Raw genomic sequence first — 24,989 nt, forward strand, 5'->3', positions numbered from 1 at the left:
CACTTGGAGCAAGGACAACTTTGTCCCAATTCACCAAAAGTGGAAACAACGAGGTGTGTGTTGAACTGCGGTTCACAGGAGTTTCCTCTAGTAAACCGAGTACCCATAGACGGTAAGTGCAAGAAAGTGCTTCTTGTTTGAGATGAATGTGTAGTGGGACAACGTCAAAGAGAACTTCGAGCGCTGCCGTGGGAGTTGAAGAGAACGCTCCAGACATCGCCATTAAGCACATCCTTTGGAGATGGCCTAACTTTGATTGGACCGTTCTCACTTCGCCCTTTTGCCACCACACAAGACATCCATAGGCCAATATTGGCCGAACAACAGTTGTGTAGATCCATTTGATATACTTGGGTTTTAGACCCCAAGTTGTACCAAAGGTTCGCCGGCATTGCCCGAAGGCCATACAAGCTTTCTTGATTCTGAACTCAACATGAGGTGTCCAGGAAAGCTTGGAATCAAGAATGACTCCAACGTACTTTACCTGTTCAGTCACATTGATTTCAGAATCAAAGAGACGTAAAGTTCGAACACCATTACGGTTTCGCTTTTCCGTGAAAAGAACAATAGATGTTTTACTCGGATTTACCGAAAGGCCATATTGGCGACACCAACCCTCAACTACCTGAAGAGCGTTTTGCATCAGGTCGAAAAGGGTGCTGATGCACATACCGACTAACAATGTTAGGTAGTCGTCGGCAAAACCATAAGTAGGAAAACCGCTATTATTGAGTTGCCTCAATAGCGTATCTGCTACGAGATTCCATAAAAGTGGTGATAAGACTCCCCCTTGGGGGCATCCACAAACACTCAATTTCCTAATCGCCGCTTGACGCAATGTCGAGAAGAGATGTCGGTTTTTGAGCATTTGGTGAATCCAATTGGAAATCATTGGAGATATACCATGACCCCGTGCAGCTTCCAATATGGCATCGAAAGGCACGTTGTCAAAGGCACCCTCGATATCTAAGAAAACACCCAAGCAGGATTGCTTTTGAGCGAATGCCTTCTCGATATCGTAAACAACTTTGTGTAAAAGAGTCACAGTGGACTTTCCAGATTGGTAAGCATGTTGGTTCACATGAAGAGGCACATTGGCCAGATAAACATCACGGATGTGATGATCCACAATGCGTTCTAAGCATTTCAGAAGAAAAGAGGTCAAACTGATAGGTCTGAAGCTCTTTGCTTCTTCATACGACGCGCGACCCACTTTCGGAATAAACTTCACAGTAATATCCCGCTAGGATTTGGGAATATACCCTGTAGCAAAACTGCAAACAAGTAGTTGTTTCAAAACATGTTTGAAATGATCAAATCCCTTCTGAAGCAAAATAGGATAAATCCCATCTGCCCCAGGAGATTTGAAAGGAGCAAAGCTATTAAGTGCCCATTCAATCGATTCTAAAGTTATGATACTCCGAGCCGAAGCTAAAGAATCATAACTACAAGAAAAGACATCAGGTTCATCCAAAGATGTAATATCCACACATCCGGGGAAGTGTGTACTGAATAAACATTCTAAAACTTCCTCATCAGAGGAAGTGAAATCACCATTTGGCAAACGAAGTTCGTTCACTTGAAAATCCTTAGATTTTGCAAGGATTTTGTTCAATCGACTGGCTTCACTCAGACTGGAAACAATTGTACAAAGGTTTTTCCAGCCGGATCGTTCAGCAGACCGAAGAGCTTTCTGGTAGGCCTTGCGAGCCGACCTGAAAGCCTCCGATCCAGCCGAACGTCGTCTGTTCCAACTCTTTCTACATTGTTTCCTGAGCTTCGCCAGATCGGAGTTCCACCAAGGGGTTCCTCTTGTGGTCTTCACAGACCACACCGCGAAAATCGGTAGGCTACGGTGGGCGGGTCACGTCATCAGGATGTCGGATAGCAACCCAACTAAAATGGTTCTCGAGAGTCATCCGACCGGTACAAGAAGACGTGGTGCGCAGCGAGCTAGGTGGGTCGACCAGATGCGGATCCTTCGCAGAGCGCGGAACTGGAGACGCGCAGCCATGGATCTAGCAGAATGGAGACGACTCCTATGTACAGCAGAGGTCACTCAGGCCTTAGTCTGGCCGGTAAGTAAGGTAATGTGACAGCCCATTACCATGGAGCACCAAAATGTCTTCGAACTGGCTAATGACGTTGTTCTCCACGCTCAACGGCGCTCTGATATGCAGAATAAGCTTGCCGATTGCTCATCGGCGACAGGTCTTACCATCAACGTCAACAAGACCAAATCATTGGATGTAAACACGGTCAACTCTTTCAGTTTTAAGGTGGTTGGGCAAGCAGTGAAGACTGTGAAAGCTTCTAAAAATAATAGCCAAATGGCGGCCGATTGCGGAACCAAGATCGATGCACCGATCAAGAAGGCGAGGGCTGCCTTTGTGAGTTAAATAAATTATTTAAAAAAAAAAACAACCAAATTAGTCGACACACAAAAATATGAAATTTAGATTCGAACTTGAAATCTGTGCGCCAGTGAAACTTGGTGTGTATCAGTAGTGAACATTCAACGGCTGCAGGTCTTTATCAATGGATGCGTGCGGTATATAATTCATGTATGGTGGCTTCACAATTGGATCTCCAGCGTGGAGCTCTATTGTCGATGTTATCAAAAGCCGATAACGACAGAAATTCGAGAGCGAAAGTAGAGGTGGTTTGGCCACACTTAACGCAGGGGCAGGAACAAAATCTGCAAGCACGCGTTCATTGGAATACAGCCGGAAATCGCAGCAGAGGCAGAGACCCAGAGGCTCATGGCGGCACAGTCTATACAAGGAAATAAAGGAAGTTGACAGAAATTTGACCTGGTTATAGGAATAGTAGTCACAATTGAATATTGGATTGGATATAATTTTAGTGTATATTGTTTTCAGTGCAAGAAAATAAAATTGAGTACTATGATATCATATCTTTATAGCAAATAGTGATTGATTATTTGTTTCAGTACATGCGAATGAAATTTAGTACTCGATTTAGTACTTCCTTCGAAGCGAATCAGGGTCTCCAAAAAAGGAGAGCAGTATTGGCTACATGATGCATAGTATTCAGTTTCGAGATAGATGTTGGAAGAAACGGATCGTGATGGTTCGAAGTGCCGGGGTATAATTCAGAATTTCGGGACAAATTTTCTTGATTGTCGGGAAGTGCACCGCATTGCGAAATTCTGGCGTCGAGAACGCCGCAGCACGAGGTTCTGGCGCGAGGTGTTAAGTTCCGGCAGGAAGTGTGCCACAGCGTCGGCGATTGGCTCGTGGAAGAATGGCAGATTCCGACACAGCTTTGCAGGGTTGTTGTCCGGCATCCTTGCAACATGCCCTGCCCACCGTATCCTTCCGGCTTTGGTCACCTTCTGGATGCTGAGTTCGTCGTAAAGTGCAACAAGCTCGTGGTTCATCCTTCTCCGCCATACACCGTTCTCCTGCACACCGCCGAAGATCGTCCTTAGCACGCGTCGCTCGAAAACTCCGATTGCTTGCAGGTCCTCCTCGAGCATGGTCCATGTCTCACCGGTCTTATTAGCGTTTTGTACATGGTGCATTTGGTGCGTGGGTAAATCTTTTTTGACCGCAGTTTCTTCTGGAGCCCGTAGTAGGCCCGACTTCCGCTGATGATGCGCCTCCGAATTTCACGGCTCACGTTGTTGTCAGCCGCCAGTAAGGATCCGAGGTAGACGAATTCCTCCACCACCTCGAAAGTATCCCCGTCTATCGTAACATTACCCTAATAAACGGCAACAATACGCTGACAGTACTGTAGACAGTTCAACAATACCACATACTGTTCAAATTGTATCCCGAATGGATGGTTAAGCACACCCAAGTAACACCGAAAACATAATCCAAAATAGCAAAATATTTACTTTGTCCTACAGCAGTTGTTATGAAGTTTCTCGAAACATATTATGTCATGGATATGTCGTTTTCATGTTACCTAAAACTTATACATAGTGATCTTCTATGGACTTCTATTAAAGAATTTATTTTGTTTTCTCAAACAAAAATTGCATGTTGTTTTCGATTATGTTGGGTATGTTCTAATTAAGTACACTTTGTTTGTTACCATACATGCTCAGTATGTTCTATATGTCATATTAGAGTAACATTTGCAGTTTCTTGTTTAAGACTTGTTTTCAATCATGTTTAGACAAAACATAACATGTTTCGTATGTTTACAATTAGTCGAATTTTGGTTTTCTGCAGTATTTTTTTTCCTTCTAAACCATTGGGGGATAATCTGCTCAACAGACACCCTAACAGAAGGTTAGGGTAGTGTAGGTCTGACAGGCCGTCTTCTGCAACAAAAGTAAAATCCAGGACTACTCTCTCCTCGTACCCACTAAACCATTCCTATGGTCGCCAAACCCTACGTCTCTCCGGAACCACCAAGAAGGTATTGATTCAGAGAGGGGCTAGTGCACATCGCACCCACAAAGTTAGCTGCGTAGCCTGCAACAACGAACATCGATGACTCGCTTTGGAGAGTCCATCACGGTAGCACGCTGGCGCTTAGCCAGTTTCCCGAGTGGTCCTCGCCACTCCCTTTGTCCTCGGAAGGCGGGCAGAGTCTGTTTTCTGTAGTATGATAGAAAACATGTGTAACATAAACCTAATTCATTTTTTTTAACAGGGACATGCTACACTACCGATCATAGAAATGTAGAATCGATTTTTATTTCCTACGTAAAAAATATACTCATAACAGAATCTTTGCTATGAATGCCTATATAAAAAATGACAAGAATATATGTTACCACAACATATATGATCATCTATAAGGGCCGATTTTACCGAGCATAATGGTCTTTGCGCCGCTTCAATGTATGAACTGTGATAATTATTTGATACTTGATATTTGCTGTCTTTCCAAATCGTGACAGATATCAAATCGTTCAAATACCAAACCAAACATGAGAACCAACAACAATCACAACAAAATTATCCACAAAAACAATATCAAGCCAATTTTGAATCATATCTCAAAACATGTATCATGCCATGTCACAGACTGCCATTTAATTTTATTTCTAGATTATTGAATATTTATCAAATATTCTATTATGTTTCAATAAATTGTGATATGTATGTATAAACTTGACAAATTCTTGAAAAAAATAAAGCATGTTTGAGTTTTTGTGTTAAAATAGATTGTATACCATTTCACCGAAAACCATTTCGCGGAATTTTTTTTCGCGGTGTAACATTTCGCGGAATGCACCATTTTGCCGAATTCCATTTCGCGGAACGACTTTTCGCGGAATGTACTGTTTCGCGGAATACCATTTCGTGCAATTTAATACTTTGCAAATGATAATGTAATAACACATTATTTTCTCTGCTAAACTTCACTAGCTCCATCACCGATTCATGCGCAATCATAATCACCTCAGCTCTACGATTGTACTAATTGATGTTAAATCTGTTACTTTTCTGAACAAAAATTTACCTTCTTTGATTCGTAGGCTGTTCCTGCTATGGCTTATATTGCTAACTCTTTCAGAGTTTTTGATTTCCTTAAAATAAGTCTGTTCTTTCCAGTAACGTTGTTGATTGCTGACTGAATTGTCAAATTTTTCATCATTTACCTTCTTCTCTTCAAAGGCTGTTCATGTGGTGTGTAGTTTTAAATGATCAAATTGATATCTCTATAAGAAATTTGACCTTCTTTTGATAATAGGCTGTTCTTTCAAGTTTACTGTTAAAAATGTTGGCTAGTGACCAAACTGCTTATCTGAGGTTTTTTATTCTGTCAAAAATGGGCTGATCTTTAGAGTAACACCACAGACAAACACACGTATCACTTGGAACAAAATGCGATAAAAATTATCGTCACGAAAACATAATCGCCCAATGCTAATTACGCTGTGGTTCGCAAACCCACTGAGTAGATGGCGGTAGTTAGCATACGTCAAATAGGAGTAGAAACGATACAAGTGCCATGAGCAAGCGATTTGCGAACTACAGAATATTTGAATAATCCGTTAAAAAGGGAAACGATGGGAAGTGAGTATAGTGAGACGCCTGTTTGTCTGTGGTAACACTGCTGGTGAGTTTTTTGGTGGCCAGGCTGCTGACGTTAGAGATTTATCCTTCTTTAAAACAAGGGCTGTTCATTCAAGTTGCACTGGAATAGATAACTCCAGTTTTATTATTAACTCTGTGTGAGATATGTTCTTTAGATCTTTTGAGGCCTATTATCTTATTGATCTAACATCTATTCAGCCCAATGATTCTTCGGCCCAAAGTCAATTCAGTGTAATCTCCTTCGACCTAATGACCCAGAATCATAATTCAGGAACTGAATCTGCTTATCAGCTTCCACACTTTCACCTTTATCGATTGAATGCATTGTAATTATGCCAAAATGTTGCTATTTGTAAACAGTGTGAATCCTTAAGCCAAGTAACACTCCTTAGTGATAACTTTACCAAATTTCTCTTTTATTTATTGTTTGTATGTTCTAACTAACTCAAACTGTTGTAATAGATATTAGAAAAAATCTCATTTTTGTATCACAGGTTTTTCCATCTTTCAAACAAACGCTGTTCTTAACAGATATGCTGTTATGTTCTAGTCTAGTCTAGTCTAGTCTACACATACACAGCCATTCATTGAAAGAATCCTGGAAAATGATAGAATCGACTACTTCTATCATTTTTCTTGTCATTATCAATGCTTGCAGCACATCGGGGATGTAATACAAGAATTGAAGCGGCCAGGCCTACTGTGCAGCGTTTTGCTGTGGATATTGATACCACGATAATGCTATAGAACGGGAACATCTCGTACCAACCGCTCAGCATATTAAGCATTTATATAGTATAAACGTGAAGTAAATTCGTTGGGAGTGACTTTGCTAAGAAAGTTAATGTCACTCCGTCGATAGTCTTCCTCCTGGGATGGGACATAGGAATTTGAGCCTCATGTCCAGGCTCGAAAGCCTAGGCTTAAGCGCCATTACTCGCTCTCTGAAACGAGAAAAAAACAGAGTGACCCCTTCCCCATGTACATATAATAAAATATGTATGTGGTATGGTAAATATCCCAAAGGAAATGCATCTAATAATTGTGATAATGGTATGGACAACAAACATGATTTAAATCAGAACGAACTCACCAAATTCATCGATTAGATTGCGCCGTTCATCAGCTACAGAAACGGGTTTCATTTCCTTCTTATCAGCCGTACTATTTTTCTTCTAATGAAGCTGAGAAAATGTTGCATTCATCCACTACCAACAGCATCTTCGGCAGGCATGTCAGGTTCCAAAAGGTTTCGATGTAACTTCTCAGTGCTTTTACTTTAACGGTTTGCCTTTTCCTAGCCTGCGATCTTTTTTTTTTCATTTTCGCAGATACACGTATGTTTTCAACGCAAATGCAACTTACGCGTCTAAACGCACATCACAAATTCTACAAAAATAACCACTTCGCTTAAATTCCCTTCCCACTTCACTCTTCAATCACTTCTAATCAACATATTCTATTAACCGAATCCTCCGCAAAACATTTCATAAATGAGTTGTTTTTCAACAACCTGGGCCATCCCTTGCAGACCACTTCATAGAATCTTCTCACAGTATTTCCGGCAGAATTCCATTTGAATCACTTCATCAAACAGCTTTCCGGCGCGATCTGAAGGCACCAAACCAGCCGCATGACCACCTTGTCGGTCGAATGTAAAAGCGCGCGGGTGAGGATTTTGGACTTTGGATTCTTTTTTTTTCGTCCCACTGGTAACACTTAAAGGGTACCACGATAGGAAGTAATTGAATAAAAAAGGCAGCTGCAAAAAACTATCCGCCGAATTGGTCCATAATGATGACAAGCAGCACGAAAAACACAACACATCTTAACAGATATGCTGTTATGTTCAATACGAAACTTTTCCTTCTTCTGGTCAAAACTGTTCTTTCATAAATTGTATGCATTATACCTATTATGGCATAACTGCTAAATTAATATTATCAGAGAATTTCCCTTCTTCCATACATAGGCTGTTCTTTCAAAGTATACTGCTACAAAAATAAATTTTTGATATTTCCGTATTCCATCTTTCATGTGCTGATTTGAATTTTGAATCTCATCATGATGCTGTCTCTCGATAAGTTAAATTGTTTGCTCTTATTAACGATTTTCCGCGAAACGGTACATTCCGCCAAATAGTTTTCGGCGAAATGTTATACAATCGTTAAAATAAGATGAATACTATTAATTTACTTTGATGCAAAATTCTTCAAAAATACTGATTTATAAAGCGCAATAATTTTATCGGGGTACAATAGTCTATTTCACCGTAAAAAATGATTGGCATTAAAATTTATGATCACAGTATGGCAATTAGGCGTTAAAGTGGCTTGGTATAATTATTGACGCATGTCGATTTTCACAGTTGTCGATTTTTATTATTGATATTTTGAAACTTAATTATTCACAGTAATAAAACATCTTGACTACCAAGGCACTGTTTTCTAGAATTTGTTGAAAATATAGAATGGAAAACATACTAAGATACATAATTAAGTATGCTCAGATTCATATAGAACATGAATATGACATCACAAAGATGTTGCGCAGGCTCCACCTTCTGCGCTTTTTCAGTCGTATAGCAGTCTGCAAATCGGTTTTATTGCTTCAAACCAAAACTTTGTAACTGGTCATATTGGAGTCGAAATAATTTCTATAAGACATGTTGTGTTACTTGCATCTTATGGTTATCGTTTATGCGGGTACTACCCAGACGGAACGGGTCGTATTCGGTTTCGCCTACCAGCATGTACTTTGTTTTTGAGGCATTCACCACCAGTCCGATTTTTGCTGCTTCGCGTTTCAGGCGGGTGTACAGCTCTGCCACCGTTCCAAATGTTCTGGCAATAATGACAATCGCACCTTCCAGAGCGATGTTGAAGAGTAGGCATGAGAGTCCATCACCTTGTTGCAGTCTTCGGCGAGATTCGAATGAACTGGATAGTTCACCCGAAACCTTTACACAGTTTTGCACACCGTCCATCGTTGCTTTAATCAATCTAGTCAGCTTCCCAGGAAAGCCGTTTTCGTCCATGATTCTCCATAGCTCTCCGCGGTAGATACTGTCGTATGCCGCTTTGAAGTCGATGAACAGGTGATGCGTTGGGACCTGGTATTCACGGCATTTCTGGAGTATTTGCCGTGTGGTAAAGATCTGGTCCGTTGTCGACCGGCCGTCGATGAAGCCGGCTTGATAACTTCCCACGAACTCATTCGTTTTAGGTGACAGACGACGGAAGATGATCTGGGATAGCACTTTGTAGGCAGCATTCAAAATAGTGATCGCCCTGAAGTTCTCACATTCCAAATGGTAGCCTTTCTTGGGAATGGGGCAGATTACCCCTTCCTTCCACTGCTCCGGTAGCTGTTTGGTTTTCCAGATCCTGACTATCAGCCGATGCAGACAGATGGCCAACTTTTCTGGGCCACCAATAAAGATGGGTTCAGATGCAATACCATCCTTACCAGTTGCTTTGTTGGTTTTGAGCTGATGAATGGCATCCTTAACTTCCCTCAGCGTGGGAGTTGGTTCATTTCCGTCCTCCGCTGGACTGGCGTCGTCATTTCCTCCGTTGCCGTGGGCTCCCGTGCCTACGTTCTCCACGCCGTTCAGGTGCTGATCGAAGTGCTGCTTCCACCTTTCGATCACCTCACGTCCGTCCGTCAAGAGGCCTCCGTCTTTATCCCTGCATATTTCGGCTCGCGGCACGAAGCCGTTGCGGGATGTGTTGAGTTTCTGATAGAACTTCCGTGTTTCTTGGAAACGACACAGCAGTTCCATTTCTTCACACTCCGCTTTTTCCAGGCGGCGCTTTTTCTCCCGAAAGAGGCGGATCTGCTGTTTCCGCTTCTGTTTGTAACGTTCCACGTTCTGTCGGGTCCATTGCTGCAGCATTACCGCCCTTGCTGCGTTCTTCTCCTCCAAAACCGTTCTGCACTCTTCGTCGAACCATTCGTTCTGTCGATTCCGTTCCACGTACCCGATGGTGTCCTCGGCTGCGTCGTTGATGGCTGCTTTCACTGTACTCCAGCAGTCCTCTAGAGGGGCCTCATCGAGCTCGCCCTAGTCTGGCAACGCGGCCTTGAGATTCTGCGCGTATGCTGAGGCGACATCCGGTTGCTTCAGTCGCTCTAGGTTGTACCGTGGCGGTCGCCGGTACCGTACATTGTTGATGACGGAGAGTTTTGGGCGCAGTTTGACCAAGGATTACTAGGAATAACTAGTGTGAAAAAATAACGACCGGTATCCAGGGGCGTATTCAGATTGGCCAAGCAAGGGCGATTGCCTACTATGCTAACACATCTGATGCTGACGTGTTGACTAGTTTTCATGGAATTCAGTCTGAGCTCGCGAATTTGCCGACGAAGGACTCCCCAAAAAGTTTCAGTTTGTTGAACAGAACGTGTCACAGTATTATCTCAGTTAATGCTCTAGGTTGCCGGGGCCCGTGGCGCAGTGGCTACACGTTCGCTTCATAAGCGGATGGTCATGGGTGCGATCCCAGCCCCGGCACTTCGTCAGTTGCTCTTCTTCTCCCCGAGAGCGGCTGGCACTTGACCCTCTTCTGAGCCCTCATAGCTCAAATAGACCCGGATAATTGGATAACGGCGAACGGCAACCCATAATGGACGACCCCCAATCGGACTGGAAAAGGAACAACAGCCACGCATCATTTAATCATCGTGCTCATCATTCTACCAAGGACAGGGTAGAAAAGTGAAAGCAGCACAAAGGCAAACCAGTTCGATATAGTAGAATAAGAATATAATAAAATACATCTAGGCGCTGTACAAAGTGTAAGTGCAGCCGCCAATTGGAATCGCTCACGTAGTGCCCTAGTGGACAAAAGAGCTGTAAAATAGGTTTAGTGGTTAAGATTAAAAAAAATGCTCTAGGTATTTTTTGAGGCATTCCTACAGGTATTTTTCCAAGATCACTTTTCAAAGGAACCCATCAGAGATTTTTCTACGGACTCTTCTTATAGGGAAGACTGAGGAGACTTGATGACTTGGAATCAAAAACAGTTTTCTTCTATCATATTTTTTCCAAAACAACATCTGGACAGACGACAATGTTTTGGCTACAATTGATTTTAATTGTGTATTGCATTATTTTTTAATGGCTGATGGTTTGTTTTCAGTCCTTCAGAAATCTTTTAGGCAATTCCGAAAAATCTCAATAACTTCGTGAAAATTGAACCAAATCGTGTCAAAATTTCACAGCACATAATATAAATAAAATACTATCAAACGTATTTATCCAAATAAGATTGTTATATAAATATTTCAATTAATGTAGCTTAGTGTATACAACAGTGACATGGGGAGACTTGATCCCTCGAGGATTACACACACATTATAATGTGAAAAATAAAATTCTATTTGGAAGCCTCTATTCGGAATTCTGGTATATTCAATGATAAAACGTGTCAGATAATAGGGCAGATCGATGAAGTACTAGATTTGTAGTAATGAGCTGAATTTTAGTATGGTGAGAAGGTCAATTCTCCGTTTCTGCAATAAAATGGTGCAAAAAGCGTGGGTATTATGATTCCATGCCTAATTTGATGCTGTTTGAGCAAAACTTTGGGCAACAGTGTTGTTGTTTTCTCCATTTCTTGCAACATAAACAACATAGTTATCCAAAGTTTTGCTCAAACAGCATCAAATTAGGCAAGGCATCATAATACCTACGCTTTTTGCACCATTTCATTGCAGGAATGGAGAATTGACCTTCTCACCATACAAAAATTCAGCTCATTACTACAAATCTAGTACTACACCGAACGTGCCCCATTATTATTTTATGACACACCATTTAAAGGGGGATCAAGTCTCCCAATTTTCAAAATACGGCATATCCTTAACAATTTAAGGAAATCTTATAATTTCAAATACACCATATTCATCAAAAATATAAGAAAGCTTGAAAAGAAAATGAACAGAAAGTTTCTGGAGTTATTTTCCCTTTAAATTAAACATGTGCTCAAAAGGGGATCAATTGTGACCCATTTTTGAAAAGTACATCATAAGACATGCCTCCATAAAACACACAGTTTTGAAAACTTTAACAATAATATAAGTCCTTCTGTTGTGTATAAACTTGCAATAGATGTTTACCTGCCATTCTGTATGAAAAATGGATCTAGTTGTGTGTTTTTTTCTTAATGTTACAGGCAAATTAAAAAATAAGCATAAGCATGTGTCCGATCAGAGGTTTCGGACTCTTTGGAGATTCCTCCAGTAAATCCTAGAATAGTAGCTACAAGACCACCAAATCCGTCATGTTAATTAAAAAAAATGATACATTATATATACAGGGGATAGACAAAATGATCGGGACAGGCAATATTTTCACTTTTCAAAAAGTGTTCAAATAGCTGTAACTTTTCGAAAAGTGCATCAAATATTCTGTTCATCAACTAGATGTGTATCAGTGGTCCAAAATTAGAAAAGATCGGGCCATTCTCCACGAAGTTATAAAGATTCTTGGAAACGGTAAAATTATAAGATAGCCAACCGATTGAAATGAAATTTTGACCATTTATGACTTATATAATGAGCTATGAAAAACCATTGACTTAACTTAATATTTTTAACACGGAAGAAAATTATAACGATTAGATTATTTTTCTAATAAAACACCAAATTTTCCAAAATATCAACATCGTTTCAAAATTCAAGATGCAAATTATAGTTCATTTAATTTCCCTCTTATTGACTTATATATAAATGTGTTTTGAATAACTTCGTGGAGAATGACCGATCTTTATCAAATTTGAACCACTGATGCACAACTAGTTGGATGCACTCACAGTAATAATTTGAGAATATTTGATGCACTTTCCGAAAAGTTACAGCTAGTTGAACAATTTTTGAAAAGTGAAAATTTTGCTTGTCCCGATCATTTTGTCTATCCCCTGTACATATGTATACTTATTCATACGGGTTGGGTTACTGAACCACTTTGCGATAGTGAGAGAGCCATTTCACGATTTTTTTTCAACTAACCTGTTTTTCACCTGTACCAAATTTGGGTTCCTCACTGCAAATAGCTTGCAGAACTGAATCATTCCTGAAGACATGTTCGTCTATGATGTCGCACCCGTTTGGGTGTGACTTCAGGTTTGTTTGATGTTTAATTATGTTGCTGAATTGTGCAAGAAGATGACTTAATGATGAGACCTTTCATATATTTGAATTAACTAAGTAACAAACCTGAGTGGATGGTAGAACATCATCCCGTAGAAAACCAGAAAAAGATGGTGCGATGCCAAGAAGCTGTTGTAAAATCGATCGCGCATCTGTCGACTGGAGAAATAGGCTATCGCAAATAGAGTCACCAACATCACGCAACCGGAAAATCCAGTGGGTGTGGCCACCAGCAGTCGTAACTTACTCTAAAAGAAACATAATTCTATTCGAATCGATCTTCTACTTATTACCTTATTTTGTATACTTACATCGTCTTTGCCAGAAGCCCAATTTATGGCGTCGAATTTGGCGTCGTAGTTATCCACAAAGTTGACAATGTTGATGAAATGCGCTATGCTATGAATGACTGTAAGTGTAAACAGATATTAGACATTTAAAATAAATCCCTTTTCAAACAGCTTACACTTACCACCCACAATTATCAATCCAACGCCAAAGAAAAGGTGCAGAACTTTGATTTTCTCCAAATAGAACACGAGCACCCGAAGGGACCATCGTCCGAATAGGGCATTCAGCAGAACGTTGAATGAACGTGATACAGGTAATGTTATGAGTGCCATGGACAAATTGAGTACCGGTGCCGTACCCCGAGAGATGCAGAGACCATTCTATAAATCGTTCAGAAATGATTAATGATATCATGCAGGTTGATCACTAGTACTTACACCTAGAATTTTACTGAGGTAATAGTATTCCGGGTCATGATGGTAATGAGAGAAAGCTTTGCAGAACACCACAAAGTTGAATCCGATCCATGTGAACTGCAAGTGAATGAAGTGCTGTATTAATATTATAATATCTGAATAGGCACTCAAATTACAAAGTGTTCAAACTAAAGTGGACTTAAATTTTATTACCGGCAATCGACGAACCACGGTCGCCTTGTCACGGTCGCCATGTAGTTGAGGAGTAGACTAGTTAGCAAGTTCCACTTTTTGGAACAAAGCTTTTTCCGTTTCTCCCTACACTGAAATAAATTTTGTTGTAGAAACTACCGATTCCATATTTAAATTAATAACCGTACCTATGATTCTCAACCGACAACAATTTCCAATTAATTCCACTAAACACTGCCAGTTTGACTAGCAGTGCAGTTAACATTACCAAAAATATTTTAAATTCAACAGCTAGGCATTGTATTTTTAACTATACTGTGTTGTAAGATGCGTGTCCAGAAAAAATTGACAATGTTTTGTTGTTGAGGTGACTACGCTTTAAATCAAATTTACTGCAATGCATTGTAACTGCAATCATATTTCAGTTAACTTCACAGATTTTGTTGTCGGTTGAGAATCATAGGTACCGTCAAACGGGGTTACTTGCAACAGCGGTGTAACTTGCAACACGATGACATACACCAAATTTGAAGTATTTTCTAATAATAATGAAAGCTAGTAAGCCCTACTATTTCGTTATAGAGTTTATGAGTATAAAAGATTGCTTCAGTGGAAAAGTTAGTTTTATTTATTGTTTAGCTACATTGTTAAAACGGTTTGCTCATTTTATGTCATAAAAACAAGTATGAAAATCATGCTTCATCTCTCCCCTACGGTAAGTGCGATAAGTCTGATAACATTGCTTGCAGTTAGGGTACCTAATAGAAAGCTTAGCTGAACGATAAAAGTTTGATAAACTTATCGACTAAGTAATGTAAAAAATCATTATAATATTCGACAACCATTGTGGGGTAACTTGCAACAGTTGAAATTGACTAAATCTTCAATTATTTATCTTCATTTTACTATAATTTTGACAGAAATAACCGAAATGGATCATTCATTGATTACATAACGCGTTCATTTTCAAATGACAACTCATTTTTTCCATTTTTGCACGTGGCCGTCCAGCACTGTTAGGAAAAACAATATTTTGAAGTTTTATTCATGTTTCACCTTGTTAAAAGTTCAATTTAGTTTATGGACGCATTGAAACAATCACCAACATCAATAGGACAGATCGGCGAAGTACTAGATTTGTAGTAATGAGCTGAATTTTAGTATGGTGAGAAGGTCAATTCTCCGTTTCGGCAATGAAATGGTGCAAAAAGCGTGGGTATTATGATTCCTTGCCTAATTTGATGCTGTTTGAGCAAAACTTTGGGTAACAATGTTGTTGTTTTCTCCATTTCTTGCAACATAAACAACATAGTTATCCAAAGTTTTGCTCAAACAGCATCAATTTAGACAAGGAATCATAATACCCACGCTTTTTGCACCATTTCATTGCAGAAACGGAGAATTCACCTTCTCACCATACAAAAATTCAGCTCATTACTACAAATCTAGTACTACACCGAACGTGCCCCATTCTGAACCTAGATAGAGTAAATCATTTCAGCTGAATACTCATATTAGCGATTTTGATATTTACAAAGTTAAATAGGTGTGTTTCAATCAGGTTATTTTAGTCAAAATAGCCAAACATCACTTCAAACTGAAAACTACTTAAAGATGACTCACTCTACCTTTTCAAGAAATGACAATAGTTGACATTTTGTAACGAATACTGAGTCACGAGATCCATTTACATTTTATATTTAAGGGACGTGAGACCTGTTGTTAACCGATATACTCTCGCTTGCAATAGCTATCAATTCTTTCATGAAAAATTATATGTCAATTGGTTAGTTTACATCTTTCCAGTGCATTTTTTCAAGCATTACATCAAAAATATACAATACGACTAAGCACTAGAATGTTGGTGCTGTATAATGATAGCTAACTTAGCTTCATGTCCTGTGTTGCAAGTTACCCCACAGATGGGGAAACTTGCAACAAGCATGTATCTTGCACCTCGTGATTAGGTGGCAAAGTATTTTCGTAAATCGAGTACTGCATAGTATTCTACTCGGGGTAATTAGCGTACACGATACTTTACAGGATGTTTAGAATGTTCAGTTTTTTTGTGATATTGCTTCAAAGTCGAAAAGTGTTGCAAGTTACCCCATTTGACGGTACGGTTAGTAATTTTACTATGGAATCGGTAGTTTCTACAACAAAATTTATTTCAGTGTAGCGTCCAAAGCAACTATGGCAGCATCCATTTATCACGTAACACAAAAATCGACATTTTTGACCCCCCTTCCTCCTCCGTAACGCTATTTTGTATGAAAATCCTAATATTTTTGTATGGGCCGTAACGCACGGCCATACTCCCCCTCTCCCCTAGAACGTTAAGTAATTTGTGGACGGCGCCTGTGCTAAATTGTGGAGCCTCGTATCCATGCGATTAGGGTCACCAAGCTACTAATCGCACCATGCTGTGGGGTGAGGGTTCGATTCCTGCTCCGAGCGATGAAACTTTTAGTGAGAATAGTTTCTTCTTCGTATCCACTGGTGTATGATCCGTATGTCCGTTGTCTAGTCTCAAGTTTTGTTCAGTCTGTACAGCCTCTGACTGAAGACGGTGTCCGTGTCTTTTTCAAATTTAGGTGTGATACATTGATTTCCCATGTTCCTCATTGCAATTGAAATGCGTGTGGAATTAAGTATGCGAATACGTACTTTTTGTCTTTTTTCTAAGAGGCTCGAATTTGCCTAAAACAATATAAGGAATGATGTTCAAAAATAGCTTAGGATATGCCGAAAAACTTTTTCGAAGACCGCACAATAATCCGACGCTTATAAAAAAATATACGCTTTGTTATTCCTAATAAGATTACAATAATAAGATTTTATTATTAATATTTATTCCTTTACGTGGTAAATGTTAAGCTCCATCAGACGATCTTTGCGTTATAACTTTTGTAGCATTAATTTTCGATCTTGAATAAGGTTTTTCGGCTCATCCGAGGTTGTATTTTAACACCATCGGTTCAAAAAGAAATCAAGCCTCTTATGAGACATAGGGGAGACTGGGTAGACTTGATCCCTTTTTCCTAATTTGCCTGTAACTTTAAGAAAAACACAAAACTAGATCCGTTTTTTCGTACAGAATGGCAGGCTACATGGCAGGTAAACATCTTTTGCAAGTTGATACACAACAGAACGACTTTAAATTACTGTTAAAGTTTTCAAAACTGTGTTTTTATGGAGGCATGTTTTATGATGTATTTTTCAAAAATGGGTCACAATTGATCCCCTTTTGAGCACATGGTTAATTTAAAGGGAAAATAACTCCAGAAGCTTCCTATTCATTTTCTTTTCAAGAGTCTTGTATTTTTTATAATAAAAAGCTCTTTTGTCCACTAGGGCACTACGTGAGCGATTCTTATTGGCGGCTGCACTTACACTTTTTTACAGCGCCTAAATGTATTCTATTATATTCTTATTCTACTATATCGAACTGGTTTTTGCCTTTGTGCTGCTTTCACTATTCTACCCTGTCCTTGGTAGAATGATGAGCACGATGATGAAATGATGTGTGGCTGTTGTATCTTTTCAGTCCGATTGGGGATCGTCCATTATGGGTTGCCGTTCGCCGTTATCCAATTACCCGGGTCCGTTTGAGCTATGAGAGCTCAGAAGTGTCGGAATTACTATACCGCAGTGGGATACCCGGTAGTCACCAAACAAGACTTTCACAGGAATTTCGCTTTCCAGAAGAAGACACACCCGATATTTCTTTAATACTTTAATAATAAACACTTTATTCTATCCTTAAGGCTCAAGCATCCGTCATCGATTTTCGGAAATAGAAAAGCAGTTTTTTCACTATAAATCAAAACAATGACCAAGAAAACGTATTCACTGTATTCAATTCCTCAAGTGGTACACAGTGAATCCATTTTCATTGCAAAAATGTTTGATTTGAACGACAAAACTGCTTTCAAATGTTTGATGATGACGATGATTTCAATGACAAATGGTTCAAAGTTAACACGTAACTCGTAAAAATCTGCTCTTCGCTCTCTTCCGATCACAACAACACAACTTATCGCACCAACATTGACAGCTGACGAATCTATGAGGGATTGGACACCTCTCTATAATAATCATAATAATCCTCCCAACCGCGAGGGGTTGTACACTACCTAATTTCCAACAAGAAGAGGGTCAAGTCGTCAAGTGCCAGCCGCTCTCGGGGGGAAGAGCAACTGATGAAGTGCCGGGGTTGGGATCGAACCCATGACCTTCTTGTATTTTTGATGAATATGGTGTATTTGAAATTGTAAGATTCCTTAAATTGTTAAGGATATGCTGTATTTGATAATGGGGAGACTTGATCCCCCTTTTTATGGTGAATAATGAAATAATAATTTTATGACGCGTTTTATCATTGAATATACTAGAATTTCGAGTAAATAGAGGCTTCCAAAGAGAATTTTATTTTTCACATGTATAATATGTATGTAATCTTTGAGGTATCAAGTCTCCCCATGTCACTGTTGTATACACTAAGGTATATTAATTGAAATATTTATATAACAGCCTTAATCGGATTGATTGATTGATTGATTTATCTTTATTTGAGAGACTTTCAGCCCTTGGCTGGTTCGTCTCTGTCTTAATCGGATAAATACGTTTGATAGTATGTTATTTATACTATGTGCTGTGAAATTTTGACACGATTTGGTTAAATTTTTACAAAGCTATTGAGATTTTACGGAATCGCCTAAAAGATTTCTGAAGGTCTGAAAACAAACCATTAGCCATTAAAAATTATGCAATACACAATCAAAATCGCTTGTAGCCAAAACGTTGTCGTCTGTCCAGATGTAGTTTTGGAAAAAAAATATGCTAGAAGAAAACTGTTTTTGATCCCGAGAAAATATGAGGGGAACAAGTCTCCCCATGGATCAAGTCTCCTCAGTCTCCCCTACAGTAGTCGTTCGATAACTGCAACATGTTCATGTTTTACTTATCGATTTAAATTCGATAACTTCAACGACTGACTGGTTTTAAAGAACTGTCAGTTGCTGCAAAATGCAGACAAAGTGCATTCGGAAAATATCGCACTGCAACAAAAGTACATACAAAAAAAACGTCGCATCGCTGCTGACGTTTCATTTTGACGGAAAGCGGTGTGAACTGCAAAATTGTTGCTCTTGACTGACTTGCATTAGGCTTTTTCATTTGACGTCTTAAATCAGCTGATATTTTGGGTCACAGTTCTTCTACTGAGATGACAGGTCCGCGTTAGCAGCAGTCAACCTTTGTTAACAAATGCATGCACGGGCCTGTCACATGAAGAGGCATGTTAAAAAGCATTGCAGTTAAAGTGTGCGAACGTCTACTGAATACAAGCACTTTCACAGTAATTGACTGAGAGCTTCATTTGCCAATGACCATTGTACACTAAATTCTTTTCCCACATGACTTTCTTTACGCGAACTTTTTTAACGCGTTTCTTATTGTGGGAACGCATCCATCGAATTTAGGGTAGGTATTTGTGTATCGTTAGGCACGAAAATGCCCATAGAAGTTAAGGCAATTTCCATTGCGAAAAGTTCCTGGATCAATCGGGAATCGAACCCGTCACCTTCAGTATGAGCTTGCTAAATACTCGTCATGCGCTTAGTGCATATCTAAAAAAAAACATCGGAGGAATTTCCAGAAAATCTTTTGATCCTGATTTTCTATAGCTTTGAAACTTTGTAACTTTTAATCTTTTGCTAAAAAACTTGAGTTCTACCTTTTGACCGATAATATTGGCCGTTCCTGAAGGGCTGGATAAACAAAGTAACCACAGAGAAACAGACGTAACTCTTGGAACAAATTTCATTGAAAAACATCGTCATCAAGACATAACCGCCCAATGCTAAACATACTGTGTTTGGCCGGGCAATCACTAGGTGGCAACCATGAGCAAACGTCATGAGCCATGAGCAAAAACGACTGTGAAGTAACGGTTAAGGTGTTCGGGTCATATTGACCCGGATTTAGTACAGCGATTTCAAATCATTTCTCAATAAAATAATAAAGTTTTTGTACTCAAAATTATCGTTACTTTCCAGCATCGGTTCGTTTTTACTGAGCTTTCGAACAGCATATACATGTGGATTAAGTTCGCCAGATTCATTGGTATAGGGCTTGCATAGAAGCTTCCGTGCATATGTACAACACAGTAACTCAGCATCAAGCCGTATTGAGGACGCTTTGTTGACGTTTACATTCACAATAAATGTTAGTTGGGAGGCCAGGAGAGTGCGGGAGATTGACATCTAAAGCCGAATCAACAGATAATGTAGTGAAGGACGGACTAGGTTATGGCTTCGTCGATTTAGTTGGTTACCGAAGGCACAATCATCCGTTTAACACGTGTGCGACCCCTACTCCATAGGTTCCCAAACTTTCAGGTCGCGCGACCCCCTTTTACCAGCAGGCGTAGTTTTCGCGACCCCCCATAGAAATTCCCTCATTTATTGTCTGTTACAGTAAAATATTTTACTGCCTCTCGCGACCCCCTGTATGAAGGCCGGCGACCCCCCTGGGGGGTCGCGACCCACAGTTTGGGAAACCATGCCCTACTCTATTCGGCAAACTTTTAAATAAAACCACAAGGCAAAAGTCGGCCATACATCATTTCTTAATTACAAGCTTCTGAGCTGAGAAAACAGCAAGTGAATGTAACTCTTTGCAAGTAAGTGTTCCCATCTCTGACTACAATGACATTTTTATTCCACATTTGATTGAAGTTCAGTTTAACAGTGGAGAAGTTATTCAGCAATCTTCTCTCCAAGCGCGATAATGGCTTTACAGTTGAAAGTAACCTGTGTTATATCAGCCTCACATCAAACTTGTATTCAGCTATGATAACCAGCTGAAAAAAAAAACAAATTGACGTGCGAGATGAAATTATAGTGCAATCATGTTTATTTGTCTCATCCAAACGCTTTCATAACACACCAACTATTCTACACACTTAATTTTTGCGCCGAATATCGGCAATTTTTCTTGCTTTTTACCGAGATTGGCACCGCTGAGTGCTCAGCAAACTTGTATTTCAACGAGATCTCAGCAGTCGTGTTGTTTGTTTGCTGAGATTCAGGAAATGTTTTGCCGAAATTCAGCTAACAAACCTTATTTTTACCGATATTCAGTATAGATATTTGCTGAGCCACGGCGGTACCAGCGTTTGCCGAGCTCATCTTAGTGTGTAAGAATGTTCGCAACTTGGGATTTGACCTCGTGATCTCCGTCGCATGCCTTGCCGTCTACCCCATCCTGGAACTGGGAAGTCATTCGCTGGGAGTGAAACATCATTACAAAGCTGAGAAAGATCAATATTCAGATTTATGAAAGGTTGGAAATATTTACCAAAAAAGCTGTGAAGATGACTGCAACTTTGAAATCGATACGAAAATCAAAAGCATTTGTTCGACTTATGTAAACTACAAACATCAGCTATCGGAAACTGTGGAACATATGTTTTCAGAGAGTGCAAAAAATTCTTTTTCAGCTTATATCAATGCTAGTAAGGGGCGAATCGAAGAAACAAAAATTTCTGACGTTAGTTAAGCTTGTAATAAAATCGTTGTCCACATACGTGCCAAATGTTGCATTTTGGCTAATTTACAATGTAAATAACATCATTTCAGTTTAGTATTCAGCATTTGGTTTTATTCAGCTGAGAATGTTATAAACCAGCAATAGCTCCACCCACATGCATGCTTATTTATGACTTTGAATTCTTCCTTGGGTAAAGTGCTTTCAACTTTTAACCATCATAAAAAAATGGCACAAATTTCTCAAATAGAGGAGAAAGTGCCTCCAGTGCCTCTAGACGGGATACTGATCTTAACCCTTTCGTGACTAACCAGCACAATTGTGCTGCTGAGCAATACCAGGTTTGCATATTTTTTTCGTCTTTTTAGTCTTTGTATCATGTGATATATACTGTTTTAGTAATTGAACTATTACTTATACTTATGTGTGTGTAAACAAACTTTTGTTAACGTTGCATGTGGGATTTACCACAATAAATTGAACAAAAGTGGACAAAAAACCGCAAAACATGAACAAGTTTGAGCGGTCGCATATTTTTTATTTTCGATTTATCTAAGTAGTCTAAGCTAGAAATCGAAAGATTAAGAGTGATTCTTCCAAATGAGGGATAACAATTATTGTTTTCTTGAGAAATCTAAAAATCCAGGAAAGCTGAAATTGAGCAATTTGTAGGCAGATTTAATTTTTTTGCGCTCCGTCCCGATAGAGATGAAGCAAAGTCTTCTTCATTGAAAGAAACCCACTCACATGGCGACCGTGACAAAATGATATTCAATGACTTGTGGAAACGATCGACGAATAGGCTCCTAAAGGCCTATCTCAATTTCTGCATAATACGACATATTTACTCATTTTTTAAGTATTCCTATTATTTTTGAGTTTACATAAAACATATTTTTTTATGATGATTAACCTGGGCTTGTTAGGGGAATATCTGTAAATAAAAGAAAATCGGGTTAAGTACGGTTCCTTTTAATTCCACTAAGAATTTGCATCCTTTGACAGATACGTATTTCGACCTCAACTGTAAGGTCGTCTTCAGTGTCTTGTACTTGACTCGACTCAAGTACAAGACACTGAAGACGACCTTACAGTTGAGGTCGAAATACGTATCTGTCAAAGGATGCAAATTCTTAGTGGAATTAAAAGGAACCGTACTTAACCCGATTTTCTTTTATTTATATTTTTTTAAATTTTAATATTTTTTGCAACATTCTTTGTTTAGCACTTAACTTTGGAAAAATTCAGTTTTTGTATGTCAAACAAGAACATTTTTGTTGTCAAAAGTGAGTCAATGTGATGTCTTTTGCAACCCGCCGTTCCACTTTCGTTACGTCAAGGTTGACCGTGAATGTCAAACAAGAACTGCTCACCATTGTTCTATTTTTGAGTTTATTAACTATTTTATCATTGTTTGAGTTTGGAAAAATTACTATTGAGATCAGAAAGCATGCTTCTTCGTGTTATACAACAAAACCGGAAAAATATTTTTCATTTAAGGACCCTATTGGCAATTATCCTTCCTCCTAAGGTTCGCTTTTCGACCAAGGTGACGAAGCGAGGCGATACTACTTCATCCGACGTTTCAATTTTTGGTTTGGGCTTTCGTCAGAGATTGAAATGCTGTTTGTTTTTTTTTTGTATGTTTGTCAGAATTGAGTACCTATGTAACACTAAGAACGGAATCAATGGATGCTGCAATAAATTATTTTCGTATATATTGATTTTGAAAGCTTAGAATTACTCATGGTACTGGGTGATCCTATATAAAATAGATTAGTGAAGATCCTATGGTCAAAAACTGATTAAACCTTTGACATCATTGGATTGAGAGGGCTCGACTGAATGGGATAGTTATATTACGGAAACGGCTAAGCAGTCTCGAGAACATTAAACAATATTATTTGATTTTACGCAACGTTTCAACCACCATTTTTTTTGGTTTTGACCAATATATTAATGTATGTTTGCTTTAGCTAGATGTAAATGTAGTAGTTTACCAAACCCCGACAGTTCTATGCAGAAAATAGACGAAACATGATAACTGCGATTGCAAGTTAAATTTATTAATTGCAAAGTACAACAAACTATACAATAAACCTTTTCTGAACCCCTGAAGAAGACCAAAAATGTGGTCGAAACAGCATAACTTGACATCATTAATAAAATGCATGAAAAACATGGTAAAGACTGGGCATTTTTCGTAATTCAGATCCCATTGAGATCACTGAGAGTCTGTCCTCCAGGAGGAGCGGCTCACAACAGCGTTTGTTCTCAGTCTAAGGGGCGGCTGATCGACGTCCGAGTGCTAAAAAAGAACTCTAAGCCCAACTGTGCACTATGGTCCTCCGGAATGTAGGAGGTTGGTGTCCAGCTCTACAAACCTGCCATAATAAAATGACAACAGAATAAGATGAACCTAGACCAACGTAACGGCAACGATCCCAATGAACAAAAAGGATTTGTTATTGGAAACTCGGTACGTTGAACTGTATAGAAAAACCGGAATAAAAAAGACCAACCATGCTTCGAGATAGAGCATTTTGAACACTTACAGTAATAGGAAAGATCGGTGAAGTACTAGATTTGTAGTAATGAGCTGAATTTTAGTATGGTGAAAAGGTCAATTCTCCGTTTTTGCAATGAAACGGTGCAAAAAGCGTAGGTATTATGATTACTTGCCTTATTTGATGCTGTTTGAGCAAAACTTTGGGCAATAGTGTTTTTGTTTTTTCCATTTCTTACAACATAAACAACTTAGTTATCTAAAGTTTTGCTCAAACAGCATCAAATTAGGCAAGGAATCATAATACTCACACTTTTTGCACCATTTTATTGCAAAAACGGAGAATTGACCTTCTCGCCATACTAAAATTCAGCTCATTACTACAAATCTAGTACAGGTATTCTTCGATATAACGTACAAAAAACTTTTCTCTTTGTACGTTATATCGAAGTGTACGTTATATCGAAGCAGACCAAATTTTTATATTTTTTATGCTAGTATTGATGTATTCGACGTGAAATTAACCCCAAATAATGATTTCGGTGAAATTCATAAAAACAATAATGAAAAACATGGGTTTTCACGAAAAACTCATTTCGTTTTTTGTGCTTCGATATAACGTACATTTTGCTTCGATATAACGTACACAAAATTTTTCCCCAAATTGCGCTAATTTTGGTTAACAAGTCTAATGCTGCAACACAGCATTGATTTGAGTGATTTCGTAGATTATCTGGTGGTTATTACTGGAAAAAAATAAATTTTTCAATGGTGTACGTTATATCGAAGCAAAATGTACGTTATATCGAATTCGCTATATCGAGGGTACGTTATATCGAGGGTACGTTA

At 39.0% G+C, this 24,989-nt stretch overlaps 1 protein-coding gene and 1 long non-coding RNA gene across 3 annotated transcripts in view; both read right to left on the reverse strand.

Moving 5' to 3' along the window:
* LOC134291400 (uncharacterized) overlaps positions 1-24,989 on the reverse strand; it is a 286,882-nt gene that overhangs the window by 73,409 nt on the left and 188,484 nt on the right. The window lies entirely within an intron of this gene.
* LOC109422714 (NADPH oxidase 4-like) overlaps positions 1-24,989 on the reverse strand; it is a 30,333-nt gene that overhangs the window by 4,464 nt on the left and 880 nt on the right. For both annotated transcript variants that reach the window (XM_062856969.1, XM_062856970.1), the window contains exons 3-7: positions 13,913-14,008; positions 13,657-13,855; positions 13,496-13,593; positions 13,251-13,432; positions 13,044-13,182 (exon numbers count right to left, since the gene is read on the reverse strand). In XM_062856969.1, coding sequence (XP_062712953.1) covers positions 13,044-13,182; positions 13,251-13,432; positions 13,496-13,593; positions 13,657-13,855; positions 13,913-14,008 — 714 coding nt within the window. The remainder of the gene's footprint in view (positions 1-13,043; positions 13,183-13,250; positions 13,433-13,495; positions 13,594-13,656; positions 13,856-13,912; positions 14,009-24,989) is intronic.

This window comes from Aedes albopictus, chromosome 3 (genome assembly GCF_035046485.1).
Source record: "Aedes albopictus strain Foshan chromosome 3, AalbF5, whole genome shotgun sequence".
Lineage (NCBI taxonomy): Eukaryota > Metazoa > Arthropoda > Insecta > Diptera > Culicidae > Aedes > Aedes albopictus.